Source organism: Acipenser ruthenus, chromosome 7 (assembly GCF_902713425.1).
Source record: "Acipenser ruthenus chromosome 7, fAciRut3.2 maternal haplotype, whole genome shotgun sequence".
Lineage (NCBI taxonomy): Eukaryota > Metazoa > Chordata > Actinopteri > Acipenseriformes > Acipenseridae > Acipenser > Acipenser ruthenus.
This window is the reverse complement of record NC_081195.1, coordinates 61,444,815-61,464,054: the sequence shown is the minus strand read 5'-3', so window position 1 is coordinate 61,464,054 and position 19,240 is coordinate 61,444,815. Positions and strand designations below refer to the sequence as shown.

The window sequence follows — 19,240 nt, the reverse complement described above, 5'->3', positions numbered from 1 at the left end:
ATAGATAATACATCGTTTTTCGAACGCGGTCGTGAGGTATACATTTTTTAAATGTCTTAAACAAATTATCAGAGTGCCACACGAACTGGAAACAAGTGCCGCCGGTGCTGTGGAAGGAGGATGTGGTGTAACCGACTTTAATATATTTATTTAAGCATAGTCAAAAATATACAGTTATATACTTTTTAATTTAATAAACGCGCTTTGTCGTGGTTGCTATTTTGTCATACAAGTTAATAAAAAAATCATACCGAACAGGTTTGTTTTTATATATATATTTATTTTGTATTGTTCTCTCCACGTGTTTCCGGTATGTGCAACTATCACTTTACGTCATATGTCTGTGAGATTTAGCAAATTAGTGCATGCACACACCTGTATTTTTCTGACAGTCATTTTTATTTAGCAACGAAATGTAACATTTTTTTTTTGTTGTTGTTGTTTACTAACGTAGTTTATTAAAGTTAAGTACTGCTTTTCCGTCTTACTGTGCATCTCTGTGAAAAGCGGAAGCGATAACCTACACTTATCAAACTGTTATAACATTCGATACATGTTGCCAACAACTGAATCCTGCAATTCCCAATGTACTTCCCACGTCACTTCAGGGAATACATATTCTGATTTATAATAAACTTCAGTTTCCCGGTATCCCCCCCCCCCCCAGAATTTAAATATTTCTCTGGGTTTATAGGTAAACAGTATAGTATTTCGGAATAAGTATTGGGATTCAGTAACAACGGGTCATAATGCACCACCCTGTGGAAGAAAAAAGTTATGCTGGTCCTTTGATTAGTATTTCAAACCAAAATGAACGTGGTCTCGTATTCCGTCATTTAATGTATCAGCAATTTAACTATATACAAACTATTGTATCATTATAGTGTTATATTTGTACAATTGTTGTATATAAACAACATATAAAGAGAATAAGAAACAGCATGGGGCTCTGGGGACTAAAAAAAAAATTGCTTTATATTGTAGCTCCACACGAACTGTACAAAATGAAATGAGGCATCTGAACACATTTGATAATGTGTTAAACTATTTTAAAATCAATACATTTTCCTTATATACCAGACCTAACTGTTACTATAAAACAACAAAAAGTGAATTATTATTGTTAAAAATGAAATGTTTATAAGGGGTACTAGGTATAGGCAAATACCCAACTGGTCATTTTATAATTTAGCTACTATATATCGAAGTCTTAAAAAGTAGCTTCAAATTTAAAAAATACCAAAAACAAATGTAATTTGAATCTAGCTACTCTTTAAATGTCCTTTTCTTAGAGTAATACAGTGGCATTATTTAAATCTAGAAGCTGGAGACTCTTGTTATCCACAAGTGGCAATGTGATCTTCTCCACACAGTCTCAACCCTGCCCTGAAGGTACCACCCACTTAAAGGGTGAGCCTGCATTATACTGTGGTTTAGTTCTTGAACTCTAGAAGAGACTTCTGCAAAGGTGACTATTATTGTATATTGTGTTTTTGGGGGTAGAGACCACCTAGATGTATTTGACACACCCAATAGCCTTTCTGTGTGATTGATGATCCACTTGAGCCTTTGAGCCTCTTTGTTATGAATGTTTTAATTAAGTTATTAATTAAATTATTCCACACATGTAGAAAATGGAGAGCCAGTAACATAGGACAGGTGAGCCATGGTCAGTGTGGTAATAATATATTATTGAGAAAGGTATTGTACTGGCACATGTTACATTCTCACTTGACTGGCCTGTCTGTTTGATGGAGGGGAACTAAACAGTAACTACAGGGTTTTTTTCTCCCACCTCTGCCATAATACATAAATGCACACTGCCTGGCTAGGACCTGTGCCTAATATCAGGTTGGACCATAGTTTGCCCTAATCACAGTCTTTACATGGTATAGACCCCACAGGGTATATGGAAGGTGTCTCCTGGGATCTCAGTTCAGTCCAGTCATTTATTAATATTTCAGACTTGACAAGCCTCAACCAGTCCTTTCCCTCTGTCTGTCACTGTTTGCGGCCACAGCTGTCTCTCTTGCCACCATCCTTCATTTTGCCATTGCTGGTGCACTCTGATGACCAATGTCTTGGCCTACCAACATGACTGCACTTGCTACTTAGCAACAGTTTGACTTGTACCCAGTGTTATGCCTCTTTCAGCTGCTGTTCGATCTTTGACTTACCCCATTCCTGGTAGACTGTTTGCAATTGTGCTGTTGCCACTTTGCATTTCGAATTCTTGCCAAATCCAATCAGCAGAGAATAGAATAGAGCCCATTATCCCTCATTTTTATTACGTTTTCCTATCGGTAGATTGTCTTAAATGTGATGCAAACTTGTAAATCTGTGCCATAAAAACTCTGTGCCATAAAAATCTGTGCTGTCAGTTTCTATGACAAACATGATCCTGAAAAAAAAAAGCAACACTATGATAAAATGTTATTTAGTTGATTAAAATACCAGCAAACATTATAAATAAAATTATTAATCTTAATATTGAAAATTGGAATTCAAGTTAAAAAATGTTCTGTTCACCTGAATAATTTCACTGAATCACACAATAGAGAGCTCACAAAGTGAGTGCCCTCTAGTGGCAATCTGTGTTATGAAAAAAAAAATGTATTGTACAGTCTACCACTGGATTACTCACAGCCTGTGTTAGGTGGGTCTGTCACTTTCACATGGGGAGTGTGCAAATCACTATGGATACTACCATAATCTTTAGCTGTAAACTCAACGTTTCTAAACAATTCATATTATACACAGTGTATAATGATCTTCATTTCTACGCACTTGCTTTTAGCCGTAGAAGTGGTCTGGTTGCTGCTTATGATGGAAAGCTGTGTTATTTTGGCTCTGTTCTATGCAACTGGTATATAGTATATAGTTGCATAGTCAAAAGTTTACATACCCCAATGGAAAGTTATAATTCCTCGAAATCAAAGAATTTTAGGAAAAATCTTTTGTAGCAAAAGTTTTGCATTGTGGATGAGGAAAAAAAGTTACAAGAAATAGATGTCTACAATTATTTATTTCAGCAATGTTTTTGCAAAACTCAAAAAATGAGAATTCAAAAGTATTCATAAGATTTAAAAAGTTTGTAAGAGTTCTCAAAGCTGTTTTATATAGTCGGTCCGTATCCCAAACGAGCCATCTGTCTCTTTAATTGCCTTGTCAGCTGTGCAGCAGACCTGAGACAAATACATTTATATTTGAGATTTAATTTATAAATATCAAATATTTTGTCCGTACTCAAATATTTATTTGAAAATATTTAAATATTTTGTCTCCTGTGACAGGATAGCACTGTTACCAGATGTTATCGTAGGAAAGAGACTCAGAGACAAGAAAGCTGCCGTTTAGCACACAAGTGCACATTTATTAATCCCACAGGGAGGCAAAATTACAATAAACAAACAGGAACAAATAAACGGCACGACGGCCAAAATAAAGATTCAAACAAAAAGACTAAACAGTTGTAGGCTTCCCCTTCCCTACAGGTAGTCACAACACACATCAAAACTCCCTCTCCCCAAACAAAGTCTTTCTCCCCTTTTATAAAGGTGGCCATTCCCCAATTAGCACTCAATTACCTAATTGGGGACTGACCTGTGATTGTTGGCAGGGACAGATTTAACCACATCCCTGCCAACCTTACATTCGCCCACCCACTATTTACAGTTGCAGGGCTTCAGCCCTGCCACACTCCAAACAAATAATTATTTGAAATTATTGGTCAAACTTTTTAAATAATTTTCAAATTGTATACATAATTTTCAAATTGTCTTCACCTGTCTTCAGTTGAAGCTCAAGTCATTCACTTAGTACTTGCTTAATTTACCAGCATGTTATTTCCTAGATCTAAGGCTGCTTTGCATTTCATTATGCCAGACAATGCCTCGGATAAATTCGAAGCCACTTGTAAATATTGTAAACAGCAAGTTTGGCACCTTAGTGAAATCTACCTCAAACCTCCTTGTGTCTCTCAGGGTACGTGCTTGTTATGCAATTACATAAACATTCTTGGGGGTCTTTAAAACACATAGTGGAAAACAATAGGCATACTGAACCTAGCACATGACATTTTAATGACTGTAGTTAAATCGTGTTAGGATTCAAGTTAGAGATGTTTTGAAACAATAAATTGCATGCTGCATACTGGATAATGTTTAGTGTAAATGTTAATGTGATACTAAACTGATGTTCATATAAAACTTAATGTGTTATGTTTCACGTCATTGTAAAACATTTATAAATATATTTGAAACAGAAATCAAAATATTTGAATATAAATATTCACATCAACATTATATTAAATATTTAATTATTTAGAATCACATAAAATATACTATTTGAAATATTTAGATAAACTCAACATTTATTCCAGGTCTGGTGTGCAGCCCACATGTTTCTTCAGATTTAGCTGAGATTCATATTGCCATTTCTGGGTTAAGTAGTTTTCACGTTTCATCTGCTGTTTCACAACTGCTGGGACATCAGGAATTATGTATGACAGGATAGATTTAGCCAAGTACACAACATGCTGAAATGACAAAAAACAGACGTCTCATTGGCATGTCCTCACTGAGTCACACATGTATGACAAAAAATATTAGACTTTGTCTGGCTAGCTCCTAAACATTCACTCACAATTAGTGAATTAGTGCATTCTGAAATTAAACAGTTTGCTTGCAAGACACAAAGGCACAAAAACATCCTAAAATGTTCACAGGTCAACTCTCCAGTTAAGTAACGCAGCCATATACAACAGGGTTTGTTACAAAGGAGAAGGAGCCCAGATCAACATGTTTTGAATAGACATAGTTGATAAATATTGGGGTACAGGCAACTACATTTTCTACTAACACAAACTGGAATACATGTTGTGGTTTAATCAATCTTTTAAAAAATAACTTTAAAGCTGCTTTTGTATACTAAAGTCCACCCTGAAAATGCGCTATTGTCATGAAAAGTAGGCCTGTGTTTCGGGTCTGAACGCGTCTAGGAATGAACTCAATGCTGTACAGGGTTTCTGATTAGTGGAAGGTTTTAAGGTGCTGTTATTAAAAGAGACTAAAGCCTGATTCGCACAGGACTAAAAATCACCACATAAACAGGTGGATTCGGAATTTTTACAGACATCGGGACCATCTGTAAAATGTCAAACTCAAGCGCCCTGTGTCTTTTTACTCCTGTGCGAATCGACCATGTCAGTGTTATGTTAGAATTGATATAGCATTTCCGGGGTGTTCGCCTCAATCCAATACCAGCCTTTACAATAAACTATAATATAATATTCAAATTGGTACGATCTGTCCTGGGGTTCTCCAGTTCAGTAAAACGCTACGATTGGGCATAACCAAATTGGGGACAGGCGAAAATACAAAATATAATTGACATAAAAAATGGTGCATTTAAAGATGCGTATGGAAATACATATCACTCAAAGGACAAAATGGTTATTCTAGCCTTTGGAAAAGAAGGTACAACTAAATGAGCTATTTACACCCGGTTCATTGTTTACAAATTATGCACAAAAGCGCATTATCTGGCCACAACATTGCATTTCATTTTTAATTTACAGACTTTCTTTGATGAAAACTAGACGTCCTCTGCTTTTGACCAACTCTGAGGACACTCTAGTCCCGTGCGAATCATGCTTAAGATAAGTGAGTAGAAAGCTCAGCAACTACTTACTGTAAGAACTATAATGAAAGCAAGTTTGGCAGCAATCACATGCCAGTAGTAATTGCTGTGCTCATATTGCCTGGGGTGTCCAGGGGGGTATCTGAAATCCCGATACCTGTAAACAATCACAACGGTTTACAGTAGATTGTATTAGCTTTTTATTGAACTTTTCTTATCCAACATTAAATGAACGCCACCCATACTGTCATTGTTTTGCATTCTATTTGGAACACCTAAGATCCAAGACCACTAAAGGTGGCTCCCTTCCTGTTTGTACTACAAGTTTAATAAGTCACACCGGAGTTTGGTATCTATACCCTGTGGCTAATCAAAATCGTAGTAAAACCTGGAATGGGTGAAACTGCTATGCAGTAGGAGTCTTATTTCCAGCCCTACACTAGATAGAGATAACATATTTTTCTTTATTCCTGTCACTCCAAAAAGTCAAGGTTATTTATATGAAAATGATTAAATACTGTTCAGAAAGGTGAAGCTGTAGATTATAATTGTAATACACATAGGTGACATTTTAATATTTTACTATCATGTTTGCTAGAGTAAAAATCAATACAGAGGGATTTCACAAAGCCTTTTTACTAATTTTCATTAGTTTTGTAAAGTTTTGTAAGTTACAATGTTGTTTTTTCACCATTCACATGAAATTACGGTAATACAACTTTGGAATGAATAGCTATGTGAATGTAATGGTCCAGGCTTTCTCCTAAGCAAATGATATAATTTGTATTTGGTAAAATACATTTTTGACAAACAAAATTAAATTAACCGTTTACTGAGGAAAAACGAAAAGTGATTTTTCAGAAGATACTAACCTACAGGTAGTATCTCTCTCAGAGTCGAACCACACAGGGTGTCGCAATGGCTTGCTATCATTGGAAAAGTCAGAGATATTGAAAATGGAGAGTGTGTTGTTGATGTAGCCTTCTATAGTGTGATTTCCATAATCCCCATATGGATACACAGAGAAAGCCCAATAGTAGACCAATCGTGGGATCATGTCAGAGGTGAAAGCAATGATCATGGCCTGTTAGAACACAGAGGATTTCATTGTTATGCATATCCGTGAACACAGGAAAACAGCTTTATGAGAAGGTATTTTAGCATTTTAGGTATTTTATCATGGAGTGTCTGCTCAAAGTCACCACATTCCAACCAGGTCTAATTTGTGCCTATTTATGAAAAGAAAAGTAGATGCAATCTGATTTAGCGCATTGCTTGCGTTGTTAGAAAGGTTACTTGCATTTGTCACCACAGCAAGAATTGCTACCCCTTGAAGGATTGGCTGCCATGCCCCAATATCTTGTGCTTTCTCTGGCATGACACGCCGAAACTGGGTGGTGATTTTCCAGGCATCTACTCTGATTTCAAACAGGTTGTTGACGAGTGCCAAAAGAGGAGCCAGAGGAAAGGAGGCCACAAACAAGGTAACAAAACCAAACTGGATAACTATAATACAAAAACATATCGTTAGTGATTGCTTCTGAATCAGTGGCTTATTTTATTTGGGTGATACCAAGAATATAAGAAATTTTGGCAGCACAAATTAAAAACAAGATGCTGAATTTTTATTTTGAATAACTTTATAGTGTCCAAACGTGTCCAAACTCATGCAGAGGGTAAACTGAGAAGGCACAGATGGAAGTAAAAGTAAACAAACAATTATGAATGCACTGAATCCTTAGTGGAAAAAAAAAAAGAAAATAGGGCTAAGAAACAATGAACTGCCCTGAATCTGGAGGTGTGCTTGGAAAGGACAAACACATAGGTGGACTACACATTTCAATTGGATGGTTGCTTGTACAGCTAGCACTTACCCATTTCAAGGTATTCATAAAACAATCCTAGCTTTCCCAAAGGCTGTAGCTGGTAATCTTGCTCCCATCGCGGGGTAACCTTTTCTGAGGTTTTTGTGGTGCAGCGGCCTATGAGATTCTTTATCCACCTAGAGTGTAAAATCATATTGATTTATATTATATGTTACCTTGGTAATAGAAAACTTTATTGCAGGGGTTTTCAACCTTTTTTTGAAACTGTACCCCTCTGTCAGGAGGTTTCAGCTAAAGTACCCTTTACAATTTTCACTTACTAAATGGTACCACAGTTCCAATAAAAAGGCAGAATAATCTGGTTACATATTTCTTTTTTCCGTTTATTTACTATATCATTTTTCACAACAGTCTGGGAATGACAAATTGCTGAGACAGAAAACCAAACAGTAGGCTTCATTCTTGTCACACTTGTACTTTGCTTGAACAAAAGTTATTGTATTTCTTGCTCTTATTGTATTACTTGTATTGTAACACTTGAAATGTATTTGCTTACGATTGTAAGTCGCCCTGGATAAGGGCGTCTGCTAAGAAATAAATAATACTAATAATAATTCTTAAAAGTTAATTACATGTCTTTGGATGCAAAGAATTAAAAGGCAGTATTTAGGAATCTTTGGAAACACTCATATTCGCTTTCGATTGGGCAAAGTCATTATAAATAATACAAAACAGTCTGTAAATGTTTATCACGTTAATATTTATTTACCACCTAAGCATAAGTGCCGTTTAAAATGTTTACAGTATCAGAAACATTAATCTCAAGATAAAACTATAATTGATTATGAACAATAATACACTTTTTTTTATTAAGCCAGAATAAAAATGATCCAAAGGACTCTGTATAACTTTCTGTCGCTTTGCACATTTTGACTGCTGTGTTTTCCTTAATTTTCTATTGCAAGTAAGAAATGTTTCAAACCCCGAAAACATATTCAACCAGTCGCTATTGCTGTTAATAAAATGCAGGCACGACAACAAACAAAAACCGTCAACATATAAGTATTGTGATGACTGTTTAGAAGTACCCCCAGGGGTACGCGTGCCCTCGCTTGAAAACCCCTGTTTTATTGTATGAAATATCTCCTCGTGTTCTTTATGTTCGTACGTAGGCATGTGCAGAAATATTTTCCAGTATTTAAGCCAAAGTATTTTTTATCCACTCAAAATATAGACAGGCAAATTCAACCAAGGAATGGCGGGAAATCAAACAACAAGGCTTATTCCAGTAACAGAAGGGGTTAAATAATGTTTTTCTTTTTTAAAGAGCAGGAAAATTAAACAAAAAAATAAAACTACTTTCCAACATAAACCTCGCTTAAGTTCTATTTGGGTTCAGTGGGAGAAACAAGGTATACTGTATATAAGAAACATAGACTATATAAAATAACATAATAAAACATGCGAGTACTAATTATCATCACAATAACATATGTTTCATGTTGGTTTTGGACTGGTAATGCAAAACCAACTGACATATTATTGTGTGTTAATCTTATCATATTTTAATATTCCAATTCTATCTTCTGGAAAAAAGTGAAAAAAAGATTATCTTTTCTGTTAACGTTTTACAGCTTTAAAAGTGTGCTATGGTAACTGAATGAAACTCATATAGTCCACATCTACTGTTTCTACCTCAAATTCACCTAATAATACTAACTGTATACTTACGGCACAAGTACTTCCTGGATGTTATTCCAGACTGCTTTGCCACCCATTATAATTGTCAGCTGAGTTGTTAGCTCAATGAGGCAGCCGCCTGGATCACACTGTATTTTTTTAGAGAACAGAAGAATCACATAACTAAAGTCAGTTGTCATAATTATTAGATATTTCTCTCACACAAAACCAGCAGAGGGAGCCGTTTAACTGGTATTCAAGCAAAACAGTGATTGTGAATGATAAATAGGTATGTGGCAGCTAAAGAGACTACCCATTTTTGTGCATAGCAACTACCAGAAAATGTAAATTTCTGGACTTTATGTGACTTTTTTGGAATCCCTGTTCCTATGAACCGTGTTTACAGACGGATTAATCTTATTAAAGGACAAGTCGGCATGCTGTCTGTGTGTTAAAGGATACAGTTTGCTTCACTTACTGTATATTCAATCTTTACTCTGTGCATGTTAGATACCACAGCATTCACCTGTTTAGCTCACCTCTTCATTACGGTATTTTCCAAGCCAATACACTGGATCCCCAGGATAACCCACAATCTTGCCTTTGAAAAAGGCAATGTAGAAGCAAGAGGAATAGTAGTTGACAAATTGGAAAAGAAACATCTTCAGGGTCAGGCTGTTCTCATAATCAGTCTTTGTTCTGGGTAATTCTGGAATACAAACACAAAGAAAAAACGATTTAAAAAGTCTGTCACAAACATACAAATTTAAACACTCACATCCCTTCCCTTACATAAAAACAAATGCAAATCTCTAGGTCTTAGTTGAACATACTGGCCAGTTTCTCCAGCCCCTGGAATGGAAGTGACCAGAGTATATAGTTTATATATGTGTCATTACACATCACATGACACCAGATACATCTTTAGAGCAGTGATAGGTGTGGTTCTTTCAGTCCATTCAAAACCAGGACTGTCCCAACGAGCTCTGTAATCACTTAACTGAACAACGAGGTTCAATTAAACAGTTAAATACCTGGTTAGAACAAGGCCCTGGACTGCTGCAAAGCTCTTCTACATTTGCATGGTTTTTCAGAAAACAAACATTCCAATGAAGTTACCAAACCAGAAAAAAGTTACTTTTAATTTGGGGCTTGTAATGAAACTGCCCCCGACCTCTGATCTCAGGAGTTCCATTAACACGCCACAGCAATGCCATTGAACCTTAATTAAATTTAACGTTAACGTTGATGTTTTTGTCAATCAATCAATAAAATTAAAATTATCAAGATTTTTTTCTTACCAAAATCAGTGATCCAGATTGCCACTTTCTCATATACTGTATTTAGTATCATTATAATTACAAAGCTGATGATGGAAGCTGTTACTGAAGTCGCCATCTGGGGTGTCACATACTCTCTGAATGGTTCTAGTTCCTTTAGATTACTTAGATGAGCAGAAAATGCAAAGAATACTGCCAGACGATACACAATAACCCCAACTACTGAAGCAATGATCAGCAAAACCTGAGAGCACAAGAGAAAAAATCATTTTAGTCAAAAAAATGTAAATTGAAATGATATTGAAGGTTATGCTGAATTACTAAACTTGCCCCCTTTAAAAACAAAAACAAAAACAAATAAACCTAATAAAAACTGAACATGTATTTAGGGCTGTTTTTTTCTTTAAACTTACAGAAGGAGAGACAGATCTTAAAAAATATTTGTAGTGTTATTAAGGACTGATTCCATAATAGAGATCAACAAGTATGCTAAACACAGAATATGCTTTAAATAGAACAAAATGTGGGTCTGAAAATGAATCTATTTCATGTCTGGGTGTGACATTAGTTGGAAATGGGGAGTTCTTAACTTAACCCAAGCTGTCACATTTCAGATATTGATGTACTTGTAAGGCGTGTTAGTTAACCAAGGTTATTAGCACTGGCAATGTTATTACTGGCTTCCCTTTTCTTCTGATCAAAATCTTTATTTGTTTGACTGTATGTCATACTTCCGTTTGGAATATACAGATATTTCTGAAAAGCTGCTGCTTCATTCCTGTCACTTCATTTGTTGTCTTTTAAACTCACTCCACTCCTGCTGCTTTCAGGACATGTGACCTACAGCAAAGGTACCAGGATGCAGTAGTTGATATAGCCTTGTGTTTGAAATGTTTGCATATCCTGAACAGAAAACAAACACGTCAAGTACCGAAAGATTCTCAGCACAATAAGAATCGGCACAGTTTTAATGCTCAAGCTAACAAGAGGTAAGAAAATGGATTCTTGAATAAAATAACTTAACGTTACCCAGAACAGGACTGTCCCAATGCCACAGGACACTCTCATACACTTCCCACAATATGAATAAGGCACGAGTTCAATGTCCTAAAAAACAAAAACAGTTATTTTTTCTTTGAGAAAGTAAAACTTATACACTATCTAGCCACTTTATTAAGACCTGTCTACCCAATTGGATTTGGCATCGCCCTGGTGTGGGGCATGTCCTCCTGGTATACCTTGAGTCTCTTGATTACTCTGAAAAGCCATATGAATGCTGTTTAAAGCACCACTGTAAATCAAGTCCACCCTACAATGCTGCACTTGTACCCTGATGGTGATGGCTACTTTCAAAAAGATAATGCCAGAATTGTGCGCAAATGGTTTGAGGAACCTGACAGAGACATCTTCCATGGCCAACACAATACCTGGAAACCAATCCAACTGAGCAGGTGTGTGATGAACTTGAACAAAGCCTTCATCGTCACAATCCTCTGCCTACTTTTCTGCACCAATTCCATGAAGTATTAACGATTGAAGTATTACAGATTAATATCCCTTGAGACAACTTCCAAAACCTTGTGGAGTCTATGTCAAGTGATCAGAGCAAATGGTGTCCTAATAAAGTGTCCAGGCAGCATGTCTGATTATCTCCCTCACCTGTGTGACTGGGTTCACTCTTTTATGAATGCATTTTGCTTCATATTCCGGGCGGGGCTGTTCCTCTTGCTCTAGAAATGTAGCCGTGTCCCACTCATATTCTAGCTCTGCCTGATAACGTTTCCAGAACTCCAAGAACAACGTAACTGTGAAAACAAGAAGGACGTAGAAACTCTTTCCATCGATTGATTGATTATTGATCGGTACTACTTTTATTTTGGGAGCCTCAATTAAACGTTAATTGAATTTGAAGGCTTTCGTGATGAGACGTCTTTTGCTTCTTGCTTTTTAATAGTAACATTTTCTAAATTCATATATTATATTACAATGTATAACAACATGCACAGGCATGTTTTCAATTGGATTTGAAGTCTTCAGTGAAGAGTATGCATTGTTGGTTCTTTCTTTTAAATAGAAAAGCTTTCTCAATGCATCGATTATTACCTGTCCGACATTCAATTAGGAAATCGGTTGCCGACTGCAACCAATGAGTTGCTCTATTTAAGCAATACTTTGCACTGGTTAACTGACAGTTTCAATTGAGTGTCCTGATACAACACCTAATGATTCGCAATAATTTGTATCTAAAAGCAACAATTTTGCACAACCAATGGCAGTGCATGTTTCGACTGATACCTTCATCAACACTTAAGGTTGGTTTGTACCGCAGAATTTATGATTGAGTCTTTGAAGATATGGATGATATATTAAAATGATGCAATGAATAAATGGAACAACTCACCCCAAACTGCCATGAACACTGCAAATACTAATGTACCAAAATTGTCGAATATGCAGAGTTTCTGAAATACAAATAAAACAGTTTCAAATGCATTTATGCACCAGATATATATATATATATATATATATATATATATATATATATATATACAGAGAGAGAGAGAGAGATCTGTTCACATTTCACATTATTCTAAGCTTTCAAAATAAGACTTACTACTACAACAGTATACACTTCCTTTCACTTTCACATTAATGCTGCTAAAAGTTTCCATGACTTTAAAATGCAATCTCTATAATGTCTGTAATACATTGTGTGTATGGTGTCTCTTATTCTGAATCCTCACAGTTTGGTTGAGAACCATGCAGCAAAATCCTAATTATTATCTGAAATGCATGTTTATTTGCCTGTGTCACCCAGGGCGCTTTATTAACAAGATGTTCCAGCTGATTAACCAACTCATTAACACTCACATAATGAAACCTACCTTAGATAACTCACAGGTACTGTTGAGTCTCCAGTAAGTGCATTCCCTGTCACACTGAGGACACATGATAATGCTGCCTCCAATTTGGGGATCACACACCTCCTTGCTTTGATAGAAACATATCAAAAGGATACACATTTATTCATTTAAAATAAATAAATAAATAAATAAATAAACTATATCCCCTTTCACAGCTGGTAATATAATTGTATGTTCCTATCAGTATGTTCTGACCCCAGATACTAGTAATCAGCAAAAATGTAAGTTTAAAATACAGACAGACAGGCACCTCATTATACTCTAAGAAACTAGTGCTAAAGAATTTTCTAAACACATTGTATTCAATTATGCTGTTCTCTGGATGCTATATATATATATATATATATATATATATATATACCCATTTCCTAGATAATAAGATAAAACCCTATTTGAGACTCTGCACCTACATACCTCCATGTGCTTGCTTCCTTAGTTTGGTATCCAAAGATAAAGCAGCCTAATCCCACCACTGCTGCAAATGCCAACATTTTTGTGTAGAAGGCAAGCCATGCAAAATAGATACCAACCTTTTCTCCATAATACTTTCTGTGAGAAACAAAAACAGGCTGCAATTTATTAGAAATAAACATTTACAGTGACAACTGTAACATCGAATTGCTTTGTCCTCTGTGTTATCAGTTATCAGATTTTAAAGCATATGTGCTGCCATAGAGTCCTGCTTTTTTGTAACATGACTGGAGGGTGGTGAAATATTAAAATTGAATGATGTTCAGATTTCGCTGTTTTCTTATTTAGACTAAGCTTGAGAGTGCTAGAAAAACAAAACTGAACAATATTGCTAAAAATGCCAAATGTGATGTAAAAAGTACAGATAGATGTATTTTCATTTCCCTGTTTGGAAAGATTACCACATGGAAATGAAAATGCCAAAAACCTAACTGTGGCAGGATTCCACAGTGAAGTGCAGTGAGGGCTTGGAAGCAAATTTGAAGCTACACACTCTTTTCCTTGTTTTACCTTATCAGATCCAGAGGCTGCAACTTATAAAAGCTCCTAGGGTGAGCCCATTCTCTGTACAGGAGGTACCTTTCATTGGGGCATTTTTGGTCTTCTGACTTTACATTGAATCGGCACTATAACGAATAAAAAAAGAAACATCTTAAAAGGCAATCGATACAGAAAATACTGTATGACTGTTAGCTAAAGCAGTCAGCTATAAGTAAAAAGCATTCACTGCAAACAGGGTCTCAGATGAAACCTGAGGACGGAGACCAACTCATAAATACTTTCATTAGCACCCCCACAGCTGGTTGAATGATAGATACAAGGTGACTCAGGAACATAATGATCACAAAGGACATTAATAACACGTTACTGGTTTCTGTATCGTGAAACGTGGGCGTAAATACATGAGCTCTCTCACAGATTATTAATTTGTTATGTACTCCTGAAATGTATTTTGTAATTAAAAACAAGATTGCTTGTATATTACTTGAACTAATAATCAAACTGAACTTACATCATGCAGAGGATATGCTGCCTTGTACACCCCACTATCCAAAAGCTTGCTGATTCCAAATTCCCCTTCATTCTTTCTCTTCTCATAATCTGCCCGAGTAAGGATATAGCTTGCCTAAGAAATAAAAAAGAACATTTTAAACATTGTGATTGATTGAGATATGAAAGAGCTTTGAGATGTACCACATGAAAAGCATTATATAAAAAAAGATTATTATTATTATTATTATTATTATTATTATTATTATTATAAATAACTAGTGTGATTGCATTAAAAACAAATAAACAAACAAACAAAAATGCAACTGACAATTTTTGAGAGTGCAACTTGTACTTCAGTAAAGCACCTCAATAAATCCCTAGATTTTGGTTCTCACTATATTGTGTTCTAAACAATCTCCTTGCTATATTTCTTTACAACTGAGCAAGAATGTAAAAATTACATTTTAGGTTTGTATATACACTGTCAGTTGTGTAAGGCTGGGATGAAGCGCTTTAAAATCAGTGGAAAATGTGTATATTGATTGTGGTAGAGCAGAGGCTCTACAGGTGTGCCAGCTCTTTTCAGGGCTCCTGTAAGAGGTGCGAGTCGGGAGCAGAGCGACAGCGGAGAGCGGGAGCATGGACAGCCGCCAGTGCAACCCTCGGGGAGGGAGGTGCTGCTTGTCCGACTGCAGGAGAGAGAGGAGCCGTCACCGGGAGGGGGGTTGTGTTTTAGGGTGGAGGTGACCGATTACGGCCATATGCTGCATTGCGCCCTGCGGACTTTTTGGGGACAAAAGGAGACAAAAGGTGGGGGCAATGTAGCAATCCGTGTAATTGTTTTTGTATTCCTACTGTTTATGTTGTGTTTGGTTTGGATGCTCATGAGAGTGACCGCCCGTGGTGTGTGCTTATAAAAAGGATTTCAACAACAGGAATCAAGTGAGTCGTCTCCGTCTGTTCTGCCTGTCTGTGAAACGCTACAGTATGCTTAAATTGTGTCTATTTACTTATATCGAGTGACTGATGTGTTTATTACGGTCAAGTGCCTCTGTGATTTTTCATGTCTGGCTATGGCCCATATATATATTTTTTTGTAATCACTTACAATTCTGCTTCGCATAGATGGTGTAAAGAATTGTTCCCGGTCCTTGATGTAGAATTGTGATATCCTTTTCTTCTCAAATGGAGCAGTGAAGTATTCCATTTCGGGATGAATTAAATCCTCACTGGGACTGAAGAGCTTGGTGAAGCAATTGAAAGCTGAGGTCTTGCTCTTTAAATCATTGAGCTGTATTGGCATTTTGATGTGCATCACCTCAGCATATGTGCACAGGACTTCCCAGGGAGTGTGGCCTTTAACAAACACAACCTTCTCATTCAAAACCTTGAATAAAGAACACATGAACAGTAAAGTGAACCGGCAAAATCATTTTCTCCAAAAATAACTTGTTTTCCAGCCAGCGAATTAGGTGGACAGAGTTTTGACTGTTTTCAAAAAAGCATGTCCTTGTGTAACCTACTGATTGTAGACATAGACAACAGACATAGCAACCAGAGGTTGCTGGGATCACAACTGTCTAAATAATAAAAATGCACCTGCAGCTGTTTTTTCACTGAACTATCGGTTTCATATCTCATACCCAATGGGGCCAAACTGTGCAGTACGGAAGTACGTCATTGAAAGGCATGTGCTAAAGAGACAAACTATATTGCAGAATGGCGGTTGTTTCCCACCACTTTTCTCTTATTGCATGACGAATGATTAATAATTATTGCATATTGCATGATTAATAAGACTGCTGACAGCTGTGTAAAGACCGAGAATAAAAACAGCCACAAATGTTTGTTCAACTTTGTCTATCTTTGATTGTTTGCATATATTCAATCAATCCCACAATCCAAAGTGACCTTTTACTGCCCCACTATGACCTTTACTGCCGCACTTCTACTTCCTCAGTCAGAAAAGGCAAATGAGGCAGAACATTTGAAATGATGAGTATAGCCCAGTCCTGGAAAACCAGTCCTAGATTTCCTGGTGAAATGCCTCTCCTGTCATAAGGAGACACAGGTGATTGGCATGTTGAGAGGTGAGATGAGTATTTGTCAAGACCTGACATTTTCAAAAGAGATAAACTTACAGATTTTGTTGCTTCCAGTTCTAAGCCCATGTTCATCAAACTTTCTTCAAAATATTGTCTTCGTCTCTGTTCAGAAGGCAATAAAAAAAACATGACGGTTAGACAGCTGTGACAGTACACAAAGAAATAAACACTAAAACATGTGTCAGACATATACTTGCTAGTCTCTTGATACACAAAACATTGACACCCCATTGGCAGTATTGGGTGGGCACAGACTGCACTGCTCCCTCACCAGATGCATCCATGATTCATTTAGTTATAATATTTACCACCCTATAGTACCACAGAAAAAAAAAAAATTATATATTTAAAGAGTAGCTTAAAATGTGAGTTTAATCGAGTCTTTAGTTTATTTTACTGAGTTCTATTGCTCTGATATTGAGTAATTTTTCTCTTTTACTGTCTTTACTTGGCTCTGAAATTTGAACCTACCGTACCTGGAGATCCTAACTGCCTGATTTCCTCATACCCGGGGTCCCGGCGACCCCTCGGACCATCGCAAGCGAGTGTCTTAACCACAATGCAAAAGAGCCAGACTCTTCTACATTTGTGGTGATAGAGCTTTTAACCTCATCGCATCTCACTGACTGGGGACAGAATCCATAACAGCAGTGTATCACACAGCACTGCCCGTTACACTGACAAGCTTAAAGTGAGCTCAAAGACACATATAGAGAATATGATGATAATGAAACATTGGAGCAACATAACTCAGAACCACCTATAATGAATACGAGAAAGAAAGGACATATAAATAACCAATTAAAATGATCTTTGAAGCTATTCGCTCTTTAAAATGCTATTCCTCTTGAATGTGCTGTTGTTTCCAAAGCATAGTGTCATTATTCCAATTATCAGCACCTGCTATAGAGATATAAAAATACAAGGTGGAGAAAATAAATAAAAAGGGTTAACAGGATGTTGTAAATAGTAGAAAACGGAACACAAACAGAAACCGCCTTGTCTGGCAGCTGTCCTTTTGGCATTGTTAGTGAGTGTTATAGAGTAAAAACCAAAAAACAGGTCCTCATCGGGGAAGTTAACAGATGGTTTTATCTGCCAGTAGTTTTAAAAGACAACAAACAATGGACATAGTTGCAAATAAGCTAGATTGAAAAAAAAAAAAATACATTCCCGCTGCAACTGTAAATACAAAGTTACATCTACAAGGGCAGCAGTGTGGAGTAGTGGTTAGGGCTCTGGACTCTTGACCGGAGAGTTGTGGGTTCAATCCCCAGTGGGGGACACTGCTGTTGTACCCTTGAGCAAGGTACTTTACCTAGATTGCTCCAGTAAAAACCCAACTGTATAAATGGGTAATTGTATGTAAAATAATGTGATATCTGTATAATGTGAAATAATGTATAATGTGATATCTTGTAACAATTGTAAGTCGCCCTGGATAAGGGCGTCTGCTAAGAAATAAATAATAATAATAATAATAATAATACATCTATCAAAATCATGTAAAAATGTGCATGTACAAATATGGAGAGTATGGAGAAACAGGCATCTTCTTATATCCCTGCATGCTCATGCTCTCAATAATGTGTGATAAAGAATTTTGTGTATTAATGTGTAAAACTGCATGTCATATTTCATACTATATTCCTGTCATCAGGGATATGCATCCCCAGCTCCCAAAAAACAATTTCAATAAAGTCATAGGAGCTAGTTTCAAAGTCCAAGACATTTCAACACACTGCTGTGTGAGCCATCTTATGAAGACACAGATGTGTTGAAACTAAGTGACCACAATAGAGGCATGTCTGTTTTTTCTATTTACCAGTGGAAAGGTGGAAAACACATACTGTATAAAAAAAAATAGAATGAGCTAAAGGTTCAATAAAAACAGGAATAGAAAATGATGTAAAGATCTAATTTGCAGATAAGCAAACGCAGAACATCTTCCAATTTGCCATACACTGTACTTTAATATTATTACACAGACTCTCTTACCTTTCGTCTCTGAAACTGGTGCCTTTTCTCAAAGTCTTTTGTGTCCTCATCTTCATAGACCAAAACAAAATCGATCCGTCGTTCACCATCGTTAAAAAATAAGGAACCAGGATCACTGTTAAACTCCACTCCATAAAACAGATTTTTTTCAGGGTCAGGGTCTTTTTCACAGTCATACTCTTCTTCCATAATATTGTACATGGCTGGGGATCAAGGAGTTGCTTTGGAAAGCTAAAGGTAATTCAAATAACAGGTAAAACCCGAACAATGTACCCAGTGTCAGAGCAGGATCTGAAACTTCTGGAAAAGGAAATAACCTTCAT

At 36.4% G+C, this 19,240-nt stretch overlaps 1 protein-coding gene across 1 annotated transcript; it reads right to left on the bottom strand.

Moving 5' to 3' along the window:
* Nucleotides 1-3,427: 3,427 nt before the first annotated feature.
* Nucleotides 3,428-19,240, bottom strand: LOC117415413 (anoctamin-6-like). Its single transcript, XM_034025721.3, has 18 exons — nt 18,918-19,240; nt 16,956-17,021; nt 15,923-16,201; nt 14,834-14,947; nt 14,332-14,447; nt 13,765-13,899; nt 13,312-13,417; nt 12,828-12,888; nt 12,086-12,231; nt 11,456-11,533; nt 10,448-10,670; nt 9,686-9,855; nt 9,198-9,295; nt 7,515-7,642; nt 6,941-7,146; nt 6,513-6,724; nt 5,692-5,797; nt 3,428-4,537 (listed from the first exon to the last, which is right to left on the bottom strand). Exons 1-18 carry the CDS (start codon nt 19,116-19,118, stop codon nt 4,373-4,375), a joined length of 2,610 nt encoding a protein of 869 aa, XP_033881612.3. The 5' UTR covers nt 19,119-19,240; the 3' UTR covers nt 3,428-4,372.